The following is a 19,112-nucleotide window of genomic DNA, read 5'->3' on the forward strand; positions in this document are numbered from 1 at the left end:
AAATTTCTTGTAAATTATGATAGAACTTGACAGAAGAATTATGCTAGGACTTGCACTACTTCCATGGAAGTTAAGTGTCATATTGTGGTATCTTCCGGTTGTATTTATAATGTTTTCTGTTACCTGGTTTCTAGCTGCTCAGCCAGTGTGTTCTGATTGGAGCAGGGTCAAGACTGATTTGCATTTGTCTGGGTCTAAAATGAGGTGGCATGGTGGGCTTGAAATGCTACCTAGAGCGGCTGCCAATGGTTAGACTTATTGAAAGCATTCCTATCATTTTGTTTTTGTGTGTGTTTGATGCCTAAGTGGCAGGGATATGCCCAGATGTAAAACCAAGCTACACCCAACTGAGGAGTCCCAATCAGAGTGAAACTGGTCTTGGGTTGCTTGTATTCAGGTTATGGGAGGACCTGGAATAGCTATATGTGGTAGGGGTATGCCTAGACATGAGTTTCGCGCTCATTGTGTCACTAGAACCAAGCTACACACAACCTGTCTTGGGTTTCTTGTGTTCTGGTTCGGGGAGGACCTGTTCTGGCAGTTTGGGTTGGACTGTAGATATTGGAGCAGGGTCAAGACCAATTTGCCTTTAGCCAGATTCAAACTGAAATGGCATAGTTGGCAAAAGAACAATCATCTGGAAGGCTACATTGAGCGAGTGACAGTGGTTAGACTTATTCCAAGCATTCCTCCTATCATATTTTGTGTTTTAGATCTGCCATGCTGTCATGGCATGGCACGGTGGACCACTTGTCACAGTCTTTCCCCTATGCTATACCTAACCAGTAAGTGTGAGCTGCTTTAGAGTAGGTGGTGGAAGAACATCAGTTGAACTACTAATATAGCCGGACAGCAGAGGCTGTAGTGGAATAAATGGTGCCGCCATTGCACAAGCCATATTGCAACGATTCTGCTGAACCATAATTGACGCCCTTTGTGTTCTTATATCAAGGACTGACATTTTTTGCTTGCCTTATCATCTGACTATGCATTTTTTTAAATGTATATTTCACATCGAATTAACCAGTGATACAATTATCAAAGTTGACAAAATAATATGAACAGTTACATTATAGTGCTTGCAGTGAAGTACAATGTTATGCTATCAGCGTTTCTCAAGCATTCATCTACATATGTATAGACTGTCAATGCTTTTGGAACTCAAATCACAAAGAAATATTGTAAATCTACACCAGTACATGTACTCCTATAGAATTGTTAGTTTAGGCAAATCATGAGGTTTTCTGGCAGTACATCTGGAAACCTGTGTCAGCTACAGAATTCCAGAAATACTACTGGGAAAGTCATGTGACATTCTTACATGCTGGTATTCTTCCAATGTACAATTATATGGATCACACATTTGTTGGTGTGATGGACATGAGTGGAATGCTTGGGTGCCTGGTGTGTGTGTTGACAGTTGAAGATGGGCTGAGCAGCATGGAGGCTGCTCTTGGTAGGGCTGCTACCACTGATGTAATGGACTTAATAAATAACTTACAAAGACACTACTAGCCTACGTCTACTACTTCACCTCTATTCATGGAACCTCATTATTACATTTTGGCGATGCTGTGGAGAGCATCTCACACTCTACAAGTGGTCTTAAAGAAGTTAAAGATGACATGTCAAGGAAGTCTTCTTCTTGGAAGGAACCTTCAGAAGTGCAGACAGCACACTGAACAGTTCTGAGAGGTAAGGGTTCACAAATGACCACACTGACAGTACTAGTATCAAGACCCACAAGAAACAAGAGAAACTAAAGCAGCACGCCTCACAGCTTCACCAGTGTCAATCACACCAGACAGCCCCAGCCCAGGAGTGCTGTGGTCTCCAACTTCACTTCTGGTGGACTGTAAAGTTACAAGAATTGTGTACTTCTTCAGGCTCAACATAATACAGATTGCCTCACAACTTGCGTCATGGAAGCTCCTGTTTTAATGCTGCGCTCGTCGATATTTTTCATGTACAATGGATTATCGTGGAAACCTACACCTGTCAGGTGTACGCTTACAGTAACGGTATTTGATAGCTCTCTGGTCTTACCAGATGCATGGAGCCTCATTATTACACATATGTAGGCTGTAATACCCACATATGTGACAAATATAAATGGGTGCCATGAGCTCCAAAATGTTCTGGCAGGGCTGCAGTGAAAACCTTTTAGTGATGCATGGATATATGTATATATTTAGTATATATTACCTACTGGCGGTCACAAGTAGGTAGTTATAGTTAGCACCTGGTTTCCATAGACAAAGCATTTTTAGATTTGCTAATATTTCTGGCAGCGTTTGATGAATCTTCGCGAAATTTTCAAAACTATTGGGGCGCTCCGGTCTGCTCCCAAAACACATTTTCTCAATGTTAATTTCCATAGGAAATGTTTATTGCAGTTACAGCCCGAACTGCTTAACGGAATTATACCAAATTTGGCAGAGAGGTAGCTCTTGGTCCAGAGTGCACTTTTGGCTTTAAATGGTGTAAATCCGTTCAGTAGTTCCTGAGAAATCCATTAAATAAAAAAAATCGATATTTGGTGACTGCGTTGGATCCGCAACCCTTGCGAGCATGAGCTTGATTCTGGCTGCAAACACTTCTAACCGGGAAGTGTTGGCAGCCATCTTGTGACTCAGTTGAACTAAGTCCCAAGAAAAAAGGTGAAAAAAAAGAGGGCAGGCACGCACCCTCCCCACACAGCCCCAGGGACTGCCACCTCCCCGGGGCAATAATTAATAAATGCTGTGGGGCACGTGACCCCCCCGCAACCCCAGGGACTACCACCTCCCCAGGGCTTGTTTTAAAATTATAGTGCTGAGGGGTGTCCCGGGGACCACCACCTCCCCAGGGCACTAATTATTTAAATGCTAGGGTCCGATGCAGACCCCTGGGCTCCACCACCTCCCCGGGGAATTAAATAAGATGGAGGGGGCCCCCTCCTAGAGCCCTAGATGGCCCTGGGGACAGCCACTCCCCAGGGCCGTCTCCGGCAATCTCCTGGGCCGCGTACCCCCGGGATATTGCAGTTTGCAATGACAGGGTGGGAGCACGGCTCCCGCCCTGTCATTGCACAAACTGCTTTGCTTCGTGGAAGCGAGAGCAGGAAACCATGAAGCAAAGCAGATTGCTTTTGGACAAGGGGAGCTACATGTCAGCAGCTCTCCCTGTCCAATAGCAATGCCTGCTCCTGCAGGAGGCAGGGAGATGGCAGGGACTGCGGGGGGGAGCCCCAATTACCAAACATGAGGGCTGGCCTGGGGGATGGGGTCCCGGGGCTGGGGTCTCCAGGGCCAGATGTGGCCCAGGGAAGGGGGGCCACCATGCAACCTCCCTCCCGTAATATATGTATATTTTTTAAAATGAGGCCGGGCCAGGGGGATGGGGTCCCTGGGGCCAAACGTGGCTCAGGGAAGGTGGGCCACGTGGCTCCCTTCCCGTAAAATTAATTAAAAAAGTATAAAAATTAGCCCATGCCCCGGGGATGGGGTCCCCAGGCTGAAATCGACTTAGGGAGAGGGGCCGCAGGTCCCCCTTCCCGTTTAAAAAAGAATAAACAGTTTAAATGGGTCAGGCCCTGGGTAATGAGGTCCCCAGGGCCCACAAAATATTAAGAGAAGTGAGGCCACACAGCCCCCCTTCGAACAAAAAAAAAAGAAAAGCCGGGATCTCGCCGGCGGCCCTAGCCCCTCCCTGCACCACTCTGCAAACACGCCTCATGGGGCGTGCTAAATTGGAGAATTAAGTCCCCTTGAATCTGTAGAGTCCCTAGGGGGCAACTAGCCCACCAGGTACTTCCATTAAGCCCCACACAGTGGGATTTGCGAATCCAGCTGAAAATCAAATGAAGTGCGGGCTCCCGTGCTTCATTTTAATGAGCCCCCGGGTGGGCCAGGTACCAGGGGCAATACGTATAATATATGCGTGCTGTCCCCCACAGCCCCGGGGACCGCCACCTCCCCGGGGCGATAATAATTAAAGCCGGTGGGGCACGTGGCCCCCCGCAGCCCCAGGGACCACCACTTCCCTGGGGCTTGTTGTCGGACCACCACCTCCCTGGGGCACTAATTATTTAAATGCTGGGGACCGTTGGAGACACCCCGGGGACCACCACGTCTCCAGGGCTTTAAAGATGATGGAGGGGGCCCCCTTCCTAGAGCCCTAGATGGGCCTTGGGACCACCACCCCCTAGGGACGGCTCCAGCAATGTCCCAGGGAGTCTACCCCTGGGACATTGCAGTTTGCAATGACAGGGTGGGAGCACGGCTCCCGCCCTGTCATTGCATACACTGTCATTTGAGATGTCATCAGTGATGTCAAAGAAATTCTCTGGTTTTGTACGAGTGAAATGTCCAATTAAATTTAACGTCCCTGGAACCTGTGTTTTTTCAGTGAATATTGAAACGTGTTGGCTGGGCTGAAGCATTTGACTACAAATAAAGAATAATTTAAAATAAGAAGTCTCAAGACTCCTTGCACTCCATTTTTGTATGTATTTTGTGGATCCCATAACATTTTGTATAATTTGGAAAAAAAAGATGTTTTTTTTTTAGTTAAATAATTTTTATTGAAAGTATGAAAGCACAGGATTACAATTATGGATTTAGCCAATCAAGAACATAAGTATAAGCATACAAGCAAATATAAATAGTGACTATACACTAAGCGAATTAGAAATAAAAAGATTACATACTATATGAACAGTGATATTAATGCTGCAAAAAACAGAAAAAAAAGATGTTTAATTACATGCTTGTGAATAATTAATGAATGCTTTTTTCAGAACCTTATCACTTTTAGAGAATGTATTTTCTCTTATATTTGTGACATCTTAGCGGTGGGGTCACGGGAAGTTGAGCATCTCTACTATACATATATGAGAATTAAAAACACTGGTGCAGCCCCTATTGCCCACACTGCTGTTTGCATAACTTCAAGTCTTCATTCTTAGACCTTACCCTGCTAGGAGCTCCACCATGACTGGCCTGAAATTGCACTTAGATCTATAGTAATCTGATACTTTTCATTGAGTTGTTACCTTTTATCCGTGTTTTTGCCTTAAAACCGTAAACATTCTTATCTCCAGTTCTCCCTGTCAGATTTTTATCATTTTTGCTTATTATATACTTTCTATATTTCTCTAAATTGGTTCAGTAATTATATATATATATATACTATAAAATTGGTACTGACCTATTTACACGCATATCACTGGAGAATTGCCTTCTGATTGATCCATAGCTATTAGGAGTCAATAAAAGTTTAGTCAAGACTTTTGTTGAGACCTAATCTGGGTGAGTGTATTGAGTTGGTATGGGTTCCCACCTCCTTAATCAATAACCCACTTTATGCCTGGAAGAATTTGACATCTTTGATCATGTAAGGCCTTTTTCTAGTGAACTATGTTTTTGAATGCCTGTGTCTCAGAATTGCGAAATTCATTCCAATTTATTTCACTGCTGTTTATTTTGAAGTCCGTGGTGCAGTCTTTCATAATCACTTTACAAAGAACAATTTGTCCTGCGTATTAGAAATGAAACGTATCTCTAAGCTGGATGCTAGGCCTACTGCGCCTCAAAAGACTTGTCTTAACGTTTATCCACAGAGTCATGGGACAACTACACTTAGTGAGAATCTTCAACCTCAGGGCACCAAGCTCTATATTCTAAATCTGAAGGAAACATGGATTTCTCAGATATAACAAAACAATTCTCAAACAGGCTCAGCGTGGCTGTTGCTGACAAAAGTTATTATTTACTGAATACATTAAATACATTTCTCAAAATAAACTTTACTCCAAAGGCTTGATGCATTCCCTATTGATTGCATTAAACCCTATACTTTTGCCTAAAATTAGGAGAAAATGATACACATTTAGTGATGTATGAAACCACACAAGACCATGGCCCAGATGACAATGTACAAACCCTATTTTACGAGTCACTAACCTATTACTGACTCGCAAAATAGGGTGTGCAAGTGGCTATTAGGAATAGGCATGCCAAGAGCATCCATTTCTAAAAGGGAGTCACAGGGGGATGTACAATTGTTTAGCAACCGGAATGCGGTCACAAAACAATTACAGTTTACCACCTATTTAAAGTAGGTGGTAAGCCAGTCGCAAATGGGACAGGGTCCCTAGGGGATCCCTTCTCTTTTGTGAATGGTAGTGAAAGATTTTTAAAGGGGCAGGCAGTGGTCCAAGAGACCACTGCCTACTCTTAAAAAATGAAACTGAAATGTTTCATTTTTGTTTTTGAAACTCATCCTGTTTTCCTTTAGGGAAAATGGGCTGCATTTTAAAAAAGTTGCTTCATTTAAAAAGAACAAACAGACATGGGGGTCTGCTATCTCCAGCAGGCCACCATCCCTGTGTTATTGCCCATTTCCTATGGGTCTGAAATTGCAACCTGCCTCATGAATATTGATGAGGCAGGTCATTTGCAACCCCCACTGGGATTCCCAAAATGTGTCTGTGACACATAGGCACATTTCCTTCTGTGACTCACAATTTGCGAGTTGTTAAAATTAGCAAATTGAGAGTCACAAAAGGAAATGGTTTTTAACGCAGAATTGAACCAGAAGTACAACCATTCTCTTAATTTTAGCATGTACCAACCCTTTTTTGCGAATCTGTAACCTATGACCGACTCGCCAAATAGGGTTTGCGAGTTGGTATTTGGAAGAGGCATGCCAAGGGCGTCCCTTCCTAATAGCAAGTCGCAGGGGCATGTATGAATGTTTTGCGACACAAATGCGGTTGCAAAACATTCATATTTTACTGACTCCATGAAGGAGGTGGTAACCCATTCACAAACAGGAGGGGGCCCCGATGGGACCCCTTCACCTATGTGAAGGTGGGCGCCAACAGTTTTTAATAGAAGACAGTGGTCCCATGGACAAAGTTCTAATCTCGAAAAATTAAAAGGTAGCTTTTCATTTTTAGGTCTCGCATACACAGCGCGCATGCGCTACATAGGAGGACCTTTAGCCGTCGTTCAGCTCTTTTTCGAAGCACATACTCGTGCTTATCGCGGCATACACCTTTCTGGAGTGCGCAGCAGCACGCCACAAGCACGTGTATGTGCTTTGAAAAAGAGCAGGCTGCGCGCGCACGCATACACGGACACACTACTTTTTCTAAGCTCTTTTGTTATAATTACTTTATTCTGTTATCCGCATGCCAGCGACAAGCTACAGACACTCTGTTGTTCGCTTTCTGCCTGTTCTATTAACTTTAATATTTTTTTATTTTATTTTAATGGTCCCCGTGAGCAGCGTTTAATAATGCACTAAATCTAAAACTAAAATCCCACGCATCTTCATTATCTGTGTGTTTCCATGCCAGCTCCACCCCCTACGTTATCTGTGTGCTTCCCCGCCCGCCGACCCCCTTTGTTATCTGTGTGCTTCCCCGCCCGCCCACCCCCTTCGTTATCTGTGTGAACTCCGCCCGTTTCTTATAAATATTTTATTCTTTTATCCACATGCCAGCGACAAGATACAGACACTCAGCTGTTCGCTTTTTGCCTGTCTAGTTCTATTAACTTTAATTGATTTTTTTTATGTTAATGATCCCCGTGAGCAACGTTTAATAATGCACTAAATCTATAACTAAAATCACGCGCAACCTCATTATCTGTGTTCTTCCCCGCCCGCCCACCCCCTTCGTTATCTGTGTGCTTCCCCACCCACCCACCCCCTTCGTTATCTGTGTGCTTCCCCACCCGCCCAACCCCCTCCATAATCGGTGTGCTTTCCTGCCCACCCAACCCCCTTCATTATCTGTGTACTTCCCCACACACCCCCTCCATTATCTGTGTGCTTCCTCACACACCAAACCCCCTCCGTTATCTGTGTGCTTCCATGCCTGCCCAAACCCCTCCATTGTCAGTGGGCTTCCCCGCCCGCCCAACCCCCTTTATCTGTGTGCTTCCCCGCCCACCCCTCCATTATCCGTGTCCTAACCCGCCCGCCCAACCCCCTCCATTATCCGTCTGCAACCCCACCCATCCCCCTCCATTACCCGTTTGCAACCCCGCCCGTCCCCACCCTCCGTTATATGTGTGCCCTTGCCAGCCCACCCACCTCCATTATCCGTGTGCTTCCCCGGACCTCCATAACCATGTGCTTCAACCCTCCATTATCCGTGCGCTTGCCCGCCCATCCACCTTCATTATTGTGCTCTGAAGAACTGTATTTACATGTGGTAGGTGCCCAAATTACAAAAAGAAACTAGAATGTCGGGGGCAACAGACATCTGCTGAGAATCAAGAGGTGCGCACAGGCCTGTTTTCTGCTAAAGACAAGAAGTGTACGTTTCTAATGAATACACGGGCCTGCAATTGTATTCCACTATCCCTGTACTTTGCTGATTTCACATCCCTCCAATGTCTAACATATTGATACTATTTTACATTTGCAGCTTCCTTTGTCTGAAACTAGCGCTACTTTAATGGAAGATGAATAAATGCATGTCAGTCATAGGTGCACTCTTATAGAACTTTTTCTTTTTGTTTTTTCAGAGCACTATTCCCATTGGGCACGTTATCGTAGAGATATGCACATTGGGATCCGTCATTGTATTACAAAAAACAATTAACCAATTAAAAAAAAAATTGCACTTTTAATTGGTTAGTGCTATCTGAATTTATTGCACCCACACACAGTTGGAGTCAATATTGGCCCAACACAAAATTCCCAGCGCATTGAGAATAATCACCCATTTGCTTGAAATGTCTGATTTTGAAAAGAGCAAATCGTAACAATTCTTTAACAAGCATTGGTATAGCCAATAGGTCTCGCCTTTGGGACCTTATATGTGTTTAGCCATGCAACAGTTGATGTTGTTGCACTAAGGATATTGTGCTGCATAACTAAATATTTATAAGGTCCCAAAAGTGAGACCTATTGGCTATACCAATGCTTGTTATTTTTTAAATGCATCTTTAAGGAAAACGGGTGGCATTTCAATTAAAAAATGTGCTTTATTGAAAAAGCAATCACAGACATGGTGGCCTGCTGTTTCCAGGAGGCCACAAGCCCTGTGATAACAAGCCATTCCCAGTGGGACGCAAATTGCGGCCTGCCTCATGAATATTGATGAGACACATTAGTACATCGTATTTTGTGAATAGCTAATTGCGAGTCGCAAAAAATCACAGTTAGAGACATGCAAACTTAAATGGTCATACATCTGGCCCTATATTCTTTTATAAATATATACACTGATTTCCTCGTATCTAGAATGTAAAACCGCTGCCACAACAGGAATGCATTTGTGTTTGTACAGAGACACATGGTTAATTTCATGATCACATGTTCTGTTTTCAAAGGCAACGTTTGCAGTTTTATGTATTCTCAGAGTCCAGGGATGTCATGATGTGTAGAATGTATTTTGGAAAATACTGCTGAGCTACTGTGTGTAAAATTCTAAAGTTCTATCCTTTCTTTATTTTTTTTAGGGGAATGTCTAATTCAACGAGAACAAAAAGGTGAGCATATATATTTTTTTTATAATGAGATAATGTAAAGTGAATTTCAAAATATGTATAGTAGATGCTAAGGAGTAGATCAAATAACAAGAGTCTAATTAGTGGGTAAATATATTTTCATGTATATCTGCATATAATTTCCAGGGAATCCTATTAAAGGTATCTTAAAGTAGACCATTTTTTAATTGCAGTAGGAGTGTTAAACTTTTTTTGCAAATGTCATCCATGAGAGCCTTGCATATGGTCAAGTCGTGGGTTTCACTCTTCATTGTCTCCGGCTTATTGGCAGACTTCTTTTGTAAATTATAAACAGCAACAGACAAACGACATCTAGAATCTGTGATCCAAAATGTATTCTTTTTGAATCCTTGGAAAATATATGTCAATGGACACTATACCACTTTTTTATGCATTTTTCTAGAGAACATTATGTATTCTCATTAGCAGATCATATTCTTGTAATCTCATTGATGTCATTTAGAATGCCATAAATGATAAAAAATATGAGGACATAAGCAGTGCATGGCTGAGGCATTGCTTAATTTGCACAAAAATAATATGTGCCAGGGTCCACTTCAGAAGGCCACTGCAGCTTGCACCACCCAGGGCCCCTGGGATGTGCTGCCAATGAAACTATCAACACAACTACTAACCATCATACTCCTACAAGTGTGACTGTTCAGACTGTTCGAGAATCTCAAATCTATAAGAATACCTGGGGTGGTAGGTATTAGTCATTTTTAATGAATGCTGAATTAATAAACAACTGCTTTGCTAATCTCTATATGAGACAAACAGTGCCTCCATGTGGCAGACTGTGGTAAAAGCTGGTGTTGACACCGAAGTGATGGTACCGAGCACCGGAAACCACCGCCTCAAATCAAGTACAGGATATAGTTAGCTCTGTAAGTTATACTTATCTCTGTAAATTATTCTGGTGAATGTCGCAACTTTTTTGTTTTTTAAACATTTATTTTTACCTTATTTCAACGCCTAACTATAACATCACTTTAACCTTTTTTTTGGCCTGGAATTTCTAGGGTAATTTTTAACATAAGAGTATATCCTATGAGCATACCTTACTTTAAAGACACTTTAAAATTGTTTGTTTCAGTAAGCCACTTTAAACTTTTTTTCCCAGTAAATAGTGTATATATATCTAATATATATATATATATATATATATATATTACCTACTGGCGGTCGCCAGTAGGTAGTTATAGTTAGGACCCTGTTTCCATAGGAAATTCGCAACATTCTATTTGGAATAACTTTGGCGCCGGTCGACGAATCCTCGCGAAATTTTCAAAATAGGTGGGGCGCTCCGCTCCGCTCCTACCCTGAAAGTCTCGGGGGGATTCGTCAAGCGGGGGCTGAGAAAAAAGGGGGGTCCCAAAACGCGTTTTTCCCATGCATTTTTCCATTTGACCTTTAGACACAGCTACAGCCCGAACGGCTGAACAGAGTTACTTGAAATTTGGCAGAGAGGTAGTCTACAGGTCAAGGAAGTGCCTTTTGTAGGTTTGGTGTATATCTGTTCAGTAGATCCTGAGAAAATAGCATTTAAATCAATATATATATCTGTGGCAGCTTACGGTGCGCTTACCGTGCGCTTACGGTAAGCTTACCGTACGCGTACGGTGCCGTGCACGAGCGCGATTCTGATTGGCTGTTAGATCTTAGTAAACTGTTGTAATCTAGGAAGTTTATAATGCATCTACTCTCTGTTGCTGTCCTTGCCTTGCTGCTCAGTCTGTGTGATGTCATCGGAATGTTGAGTGTGTTTGAGTGGAAGCAAAGATCAGTTGGAGATGGGCTGAGCAGCAGGGAGGCTGCTCCTGGTGGGGCATCAATGGATATTAATCAAGGCCTAATCTGAACTTGTTGTGGATCCTATCTAAAGAATAAAGCTAAGATCTTGGACCACATCTTTTGGACTACCTGGCTTTCTTTAATTGCAACATAAACATTCGAATCGGTCGAAACCAGGAAGCGGCGGCCGCCATTTTCTATCTCGCACTCTGAGGGGGGGGAGGAAAAACAAAGGCAAAAAACTTGTAAAGGGGCTGTTTAGATAGCTCCTAACCACCTAGCCTTGACGAAGGTGTCCCCAAAGAACCCCCAAGGCCAAAAATTCAATTTTAATTTTTTTTTAAAAATCACCGATTACGCTTACCGTACGCGTACGGTAAAAATAATTAAAAAAAAAAAAAATTATCCACACTCTCCACACCCCGTGTGCAAATGGTGCCCGAAGGGCACCATTTGTGCATTGCATATTTTCTAAATTAAAATGTAAAAGATTACCTTTCACAACGAAGTGCATAATATGTCCTCCATGTGCGCACGGTGCGCGAAGCGCATCGTGCGTACATGGCCCATCCAGCGTAACGTGGGCATGCGGTGCGCGTAGCGCACCGCGTGCCCACCGTGCGTGCTCGGCACTAACTGCGTACAGTGGGCGCGCGCTCACTGTGCGCGCACGGTGCGCGAAGCGCACCGTGCGCGCACAGAACGAACTGCGTTAAGTGGGCGCGCACGCCACGAATGGCGTAAAGTAACTTAGCATTTAAAAAAACGTACAAATTCACTGAAAAAACCATAGGTTTCACACACGTTATAGTTAGGAATTAGCATTTAAAAAACCTTGCAAATTCACTGAAAAAACCATAGGTTTCACACATGTTATAGTTAGCTGGACATTTTACTGATAAAAAACCAATGAAATTCCCCCGTTATAGTTAGTGCAGGCAACTATAACTCACGCGACCGCAATCCTCTGCTGATGCTAATACTGTATTTAGACACTTATTTGCCCATGTCTTCTTCCATTAAATTTTAGCTATACATATATTACATATATTTTTTTTTCATAAAGACACATATGTCATCACCAGAGGATTGCGGTCGCGTGAGTTATAGTTGCCTGCACTAACTATAACGGGGGAATTTCATTGGTTTTTTATCAGTAAAATGTCCAGCTAACTATAACATGTGTGAAACCTATGGTTTTTTCAGTGAATTTATACATCAAAAACAGAAAAGCGTTCAAATTTGCGCGCGACAAAAGAGATTATGAACTGGGGCAAGTCTTTATGTTCGCGCGTAAATATGACTATCTGAGAAAATCAAGAAACAGTGGCAAGGAATCCAGTGACAAAGCACCGCAGGCTACAGCAACTAATACAAATGCCTCTACGTCCGACCTCAGTGCCCTCGTCAGTGATACTGATTCGAACACTAGTGGCGATTCTTCATCATCTAACAGAGAAGATCTTGGCCACCTAACATATGCCGAGGAAATAGATTTTTTAGCAGAAGATCGGAAGAAATCGTTGAGATCTCGGAATGCCACGAGTCAACAAAACAAAAAAGAAATCACCGCAGAAGAGAGAGGCGCAAATGCAACAAGAGGCAGAGGAAGAGGGCAGCAGAGAAAGAGATGGCAACAACGCTAACATCAGTAGACAATACCATCATCAATTTAACGGATGTTGAACTCAACCTCGCAGAAAAACAACTACTAGCCTTAGGTCTCAGCTTTTGCCCCGAGAGCAATTTCAATTACAGCAATACCAGAGTTGATGTTTTTAAATTCATCAGAAAACTCAAACTCACTAAATATTACTCCATCAAAAAACAAGTTCACAATAACGAAGCACACAAAGAAAAAGTGAAAAACAACAAAGAAAAAGAAAAAAATGTCTTAACATTGAGTCAAACTACAACCAGCACTTGCAGATCATCGAACAGTCAAGAACAAACAAGCTTAGCCACCAATAAATCTGAGAACCTTGTGGCCGGCGATCTTCAAGTTATGAAAACTCTTCATTCTCTGAGCACAAATCATGAAGACCTTGATGTTACAAGTATTGACACTCAAGAACTTTCAGACACAGAAGGCATCAATATTTCTCTCCCTGGTCAAAGTCCCTTTAAACCAACTTCCACATTTGTTCCCATCATGCCCCGCGATGCGGTTGATATCTTTCACGACCGGGTCACTGAAGAACTCAAAAAAATGTATTTGAGACGGAACAAGCAAAGAACGAAGGGGGGTTACTCTAAACATCAACCTCGTGCATATTTTCAATTGATGAAAAAGTTGAGCACAAACCATGAGATCATCATTAATAAAAGTGACAAAGGTGGCAACATCGTTTTGTGGAGCAAGAAAGAATATAAATGTGAAGCATATCGTCATTTAAACAATCAGGAATGTTACCGTAGAACAAACATTGCAGAATTCAACAAGATAAACAAGAATTACAAAGATGACCTCACTATGTGGAAAAGAGATACTTTGATCAGTAAAGATGAATTTAATTTCTTGCACAATTCATATCCTGTTCTCCCGACTATTTACTTTATACCCAAAGTTCACAAGGGCACCAATCCAGTACAGGGCAGACCCATCATCTCTGCTAACAATAGTATTTTTGAAAACACTTCCCGTTATATTGATTATTATTTACAGGACTTTGTAACACAACTACCTTCATATCTCCGTGACAGCAAAGATTTCTTGGGCAAACTCAATAATCAGACCTGGTCAGCAGAGTATTGTTTCATAACATTGGACATCGCCACACTATACACCAGCATCAGGCACTATGATGGAATGCAAGCCATTGAACACTATCTCAATCAAAGATCTATAGAATTCCATTGCCATAATCAGATGCTGCTGTCCATGATTCGCTGGTGTCTCCTCAATAATGTGTTTACATTTGATGGTCTACTATTTCAACAACTGCAGGGAGTGGCGATGGGGGCATGCTTCTCCCCCAGCTACGCGTGTTTACACGTGGGCTGGTGGGAGGAGCATGTCCTCAAGAGAGAGCATGGTGAAGTGTGGAATAAACATGTCGTTCAATGGTGGCGTTACATTGACGACATCTTTGTTATCTGGCATGGCACTCATGAGGAAGCTGAAGATTTTGTCAATAGAATCAATATGAACAATATCAACTTACAATTTACTGCGAATATAGACAACTCTACTTGTAATTTTCTTGACATCAAAGTTTACATTGAGAAAGATCGTATTGAGACATGTCTATATCGCAAGCCCTCAGCTGGTAACAGCATTCTGCATGCCAACAGTTTCCACCCTGCCCACACTATCACCAGTCTCCCATATGGAGAATATCTTCGCATACGCCGGGCTTGCAGTAACCCAGTAGTTTTAGATCGCCATCAAGAAGACGCCACTTTGAGGTTCTTAGAGAGAGGATACAATCCCACTAAACTCAAATCAGCCAAAGACAAGGCCAATAGTAAAAATAGACTTCTACTCTTGAGTAACACTGCACAGTCTTCAAACACACCCACATCATTTCTATCTTCTGATACACAGTGCAATCAAACCGCTTGTAGGCTCATAACCACGTACAGCAAACAAGCCAAAGACATTAAGACCATTGTTTACAAACAATGGCCTATTGTCCTGACCGATGCTACTCTCAAGCAGGTCCTTCCCATCAGGCCTACCATCACTTTCCGTAAAGCTCACTCCATGCACAGCGACTTAGTTAGATCTAGTCCTGAACTCACAACCAAAAGCAGCTGGTTATCTCCCAAACAGGGTTTCTATAAATGCAGCTCCTGCCGCGCCTGCAAATTTGGGATAACCACCACCAGCTATACCACTGCTTTTTCAATGGAAAATTACCCCATCAAAGGGCATTACACCTGCCGTACGGAATATGCGGTCTATATGTTACAATGCACCTGTGGTCTCAAATATGCCGGTTCATGCTCGCATTTTACAGCACTTACGAGCCATCGTCAACTCTGATCCCGCATACCCAGTGGCCAGACATTTTAAAATGGTACACGACAACAACTTAAACTGCCTCAAATACTGTGTCCTTGATTCTGTACCAAGTCAGAAAAGGGGAGGCAATCGCGAAAAGCGATTGCGACAATTGGAATCTCGATATATTATCGAGATCGATACCAAATATCCCCAAGGTCTCAACACAGGCGAGGATATGCACCATTTTCTGTAATTATTTCCTGGCTTATAGTTAGAGACATAGCAATTTGCCATGTCAATACTAGGATGTTGAGCTATACGCTTCTATACTTGTGTGCAGTATATACTCAAGAAGTGTTCTCTGATCGTTGTACTACAGGAGCAATCTCATTGTGTGTCTCTGTAAGGTCTAACCCACATTATGGGTTTAGTTTTAAGGGGGATCCCTGCATTTAGTCATCAGCCTTGGGTACTTATACCATATATGGTGATAAAATATTTTTCATAGCCCATTTCTACTCGAAATATTAGGGACTTACAAGGCTGATACCGAGACGACATATTTTTATATGTTGGTTTTTCTTACCCACTTCTTATACATACTCCAGCACTGAGCACTTATTTTTGGCATTAGTATTGAGGCACATGATTCATAATATAAATCCAGGACTAATCACATATTAGTGAATCGTTCCCAGATTCATTTCAGTTGAATAAATTCAAGATGCTATATTCCTAATACACACAGCACTTTATCCATCAATTAGCCAGTTGAGTCACCACATTGTTCGTTAATAAGGGTATTGGTACCCAGTATCACGAATTTTCATTTACCTTTACCGTTTTTTGCTAAAGATCTATTGAGAGCATTCTCCTTTTATTTAATGGTTCTCTCATTTTGTCCGTATTGAAATCCTATGAGTTGTTTTTGTAGATAACTCGATACATTGTATATATTTGTATATTTAGGGACAGATCCTATGTTTTAGCAAAACCTAAAGTATTTGATCATGTGACCAGCAATTGCACTACTAGTATGGGTATATGCATTTTTTCTGATAAATTTTTCTGATAAATTTTGATTATGCACAACCAATTAGATTTAACGATTACGTATTGCAAAGAATTATGTCTTTTTTAAAAATCATGCCTGGAAAATGACAGTTAATGGTCTTATTTTGAACCAGTACGATACAGTATTTCTTCTGTTTCCTTTAGTAATGCCATTCGATTATTTTCAGGTGGTGGTTGGTGTTTTTTCTATAAATATAATATTATTGCACGTAACGCTGTCATGTGAGCAAGGGCCGAGTGGCTCGAAACGCGTCATGGACTAGGCACGTAATACAAATAAACAAGATTTGAAAGCATCGGCGAGTGAAGTTGTCCGTTCCTGCAGCTGTGCGCCATTGCACTTTGGGAAGTTTCTTCTATATATGTATATATATATATATATATATATTACCTACTGGCGGTCGCCAGTAGGTAGTTATAGTTAGGACCACGTTTCCATAGGAAAACCTCAACATTCTATTTTGAATAACTTTGGCGCCGGTCGACGAATCCTCGCGAATTTCTCAAAATAGGTGGGGCGCTACGCTCCGCTCCTACCCTGAAAGTCTCGGGGGGATTCGTCAAGCGGGGGCTGAGATAAAAGGGGGGTCCCAAAACGCGTTTTTCCCATGCATTTTTCCATAGGACCTTTAGAACGAGCTACAGCCCGAACGGCTGAACAGAATTACTAGAAATTTGGCAGAGAGGTAGTCCCTAGGTCAAGGAAGTGCCTTTTGTAGGTTTGGTGTAAATCTGTTCAGTAGATTCTGAGAAAATAGCCTTTAAATCAATATATATATCTGAGCCCGCTTACGGTACGCTTACCGTACGCTTACGGTAAGCGTACGGTGGCGTGCGCGAGCGCGATTCTGATTGGCTCTTAGATCTTAGTAAACATTCGAATCGGCAGAAACCAGGAAGCGGCGTCCGCCATTTTGTCTACCGCACTGAGTGTTATGTATCAAACATGATGGCCAAAAACATGTTACGGGGATGTTTTGACAACTCCCTCTCACATAGTCATGTTGAGGGAGTCCCCAAACATCCCCCAAGAGCAAAAACGGCATTATTTTTTTTTCGGCAGTTTCGCGGGGTACGCTTACCGTACGCTTACCGTAAGCGTACGGTAAAACAACAAAAAAAAAAAAAACACTATCCACACTTTCTCCACCCCTTGTGCAAATGTTGGCCGAAGGCCACCATTTGTGCATGGCTTATCAGAGCACAGAAATTTCCCAAAAAATTTCAACAGATTACCTATCACAAGGAAGCGCATAATATGTCCTCCATGTGCGCACGGTGCGCGAAGCGCATCGTGCGTACATGGCCCATCTAGCGTAACGTGGGCACGGCACTAACTGCGTAAAGTGGGTGCGCGGTGCACGAAGCGCACCGCGTGCTCACTGTGCGCGCACGGTGCGCGAAGCGCACCGTGCGCGCACGGAACGAACTGCGTTAAGTGGGCGCGCACGCCACGAATGGCGTAAAGTCACTTAGCATTTAAAAAAACGTACAAATTCACTGAAAAAACCATAGGTTTCACACACGTTATAGTTAGGAATTAGCATTTAAAAAACCTTGCAAATTCACTGAAAAAACCATAGGTTTCACACATGTTATAGTTAGCGGAAATTTTACTGATAAAAAACCAATGAAATTGCCCCGTTATAGTTAGTGCTGGCAACTATAACTCACGCGACCGCAATCTTCTGCTGATGACATATGTGTCTTTATGAAAAAAAAATATTTGTAATATATGTATAGCTAAAAATGTATGGAAGAAGACATGGGCAAATAAGTGTCTAAATACAGTATTAGCATCAGCAGAGGATTGCGGTCGCGTGAGTTATAGTTGCCAGCACTAACTATAACGGGGCAATTTCATTGGTTTTTTATCAGTAAAATTTCCGCTAACTATAACATGTGTGAAACCTATGGTTTTTTCAGTGAATATATATATATATATATATATATATATATATATATATATATATATATATATATATATATATATATATGTGTATATGTATACCCACTGGTGATTGTCAGTAGGTAGTTATAATTAGGACCATATTTTCATAAGGAAATCATTTTTGGACTTGCCTATAACTTAGGTGATCTAACTATAACTCGCCACCCTGCAATGCATTGCTTATAACATGGTCACTGACATCACTGATGACACTCAAATGACATCACTGATGGCATCATCCATAGGATCTCTGACACACCCACTCACACCCCAATATAACATTGTTATACACCCACTCCAACTCCCACACTACCATTCTCAAAATCATTAACACACCCATACCAGCACTTACACACCCACTTACTATTTCATAGCACTACATACATATCCACTCACTCATTTACTCACTCACCCTACAGCCACTCATATCCATCTCACCCACTAATGCAGCCACTGACATATCCACTCATACACCCATACAGCCACTCAGACACTGTCAGTCTCTCATAGAGCTACTCACACACCTACTCACTCACCCAGAGTCAAACACACAGCCACTTACTCATCTATACAGTTATAAACACACCCACTCACTTAGTCCTATAGATAATAACACATACTCACCTATAAAGTCAGTGGCACAAGCACACACTCCCCCAGACAGCAACTCTCACAATCACTCTCTCACACATACAGTCATACATACAGCTAAAGCAGCGATAATGTTATCGCCGTTTGTTGATAATATGGCCCTGGGTCCTTAGTCACACGGGGATTTTTTGTGAGTAAATCCACTCACAGGAGCGGGGAGTGAGCATTTCAGGACAGGAATACC

The 19,112-nt window shown here is 42.3% G+C and overlaps 1 protein-coding gene across 1 annotated transcript in view; it reads left to right on the forward strand.

Moving 5' to 3' along the window:
- Positions 1-19,112, forward strand: part of CPZ (carboxypeptidase Z) — a 297,018-nt gene that overhangs the window by 139,075 nt on the left and 138,831 nt on the right. Inside the window, exon 2 of the mRNA XM_085642486.1 lies at positions 9,462-9,491. Within this exon, the coding sequence (XP_085498612.1) occupies positions 9,462-9,491 (30 nt within the window). The remainder of the gene's footprint in view (positions 1-9,461; positions 9,492-19,112) is intronic.

The sequence above is a fragment of the Triturus cristatus genome, chromosome 2_2 (genome assembly GCF_964204655.1).
Source record: "Triturus cristatus chromosome 2_2, aTriCri1.1, whole genome shotgun sequence".
NCBI classification, from domain to species: Eukaryota; Metazoa; Chordata; class Amphibia; order Caudata; family Salamandridae; genus Triturus; species Triturus cristatus.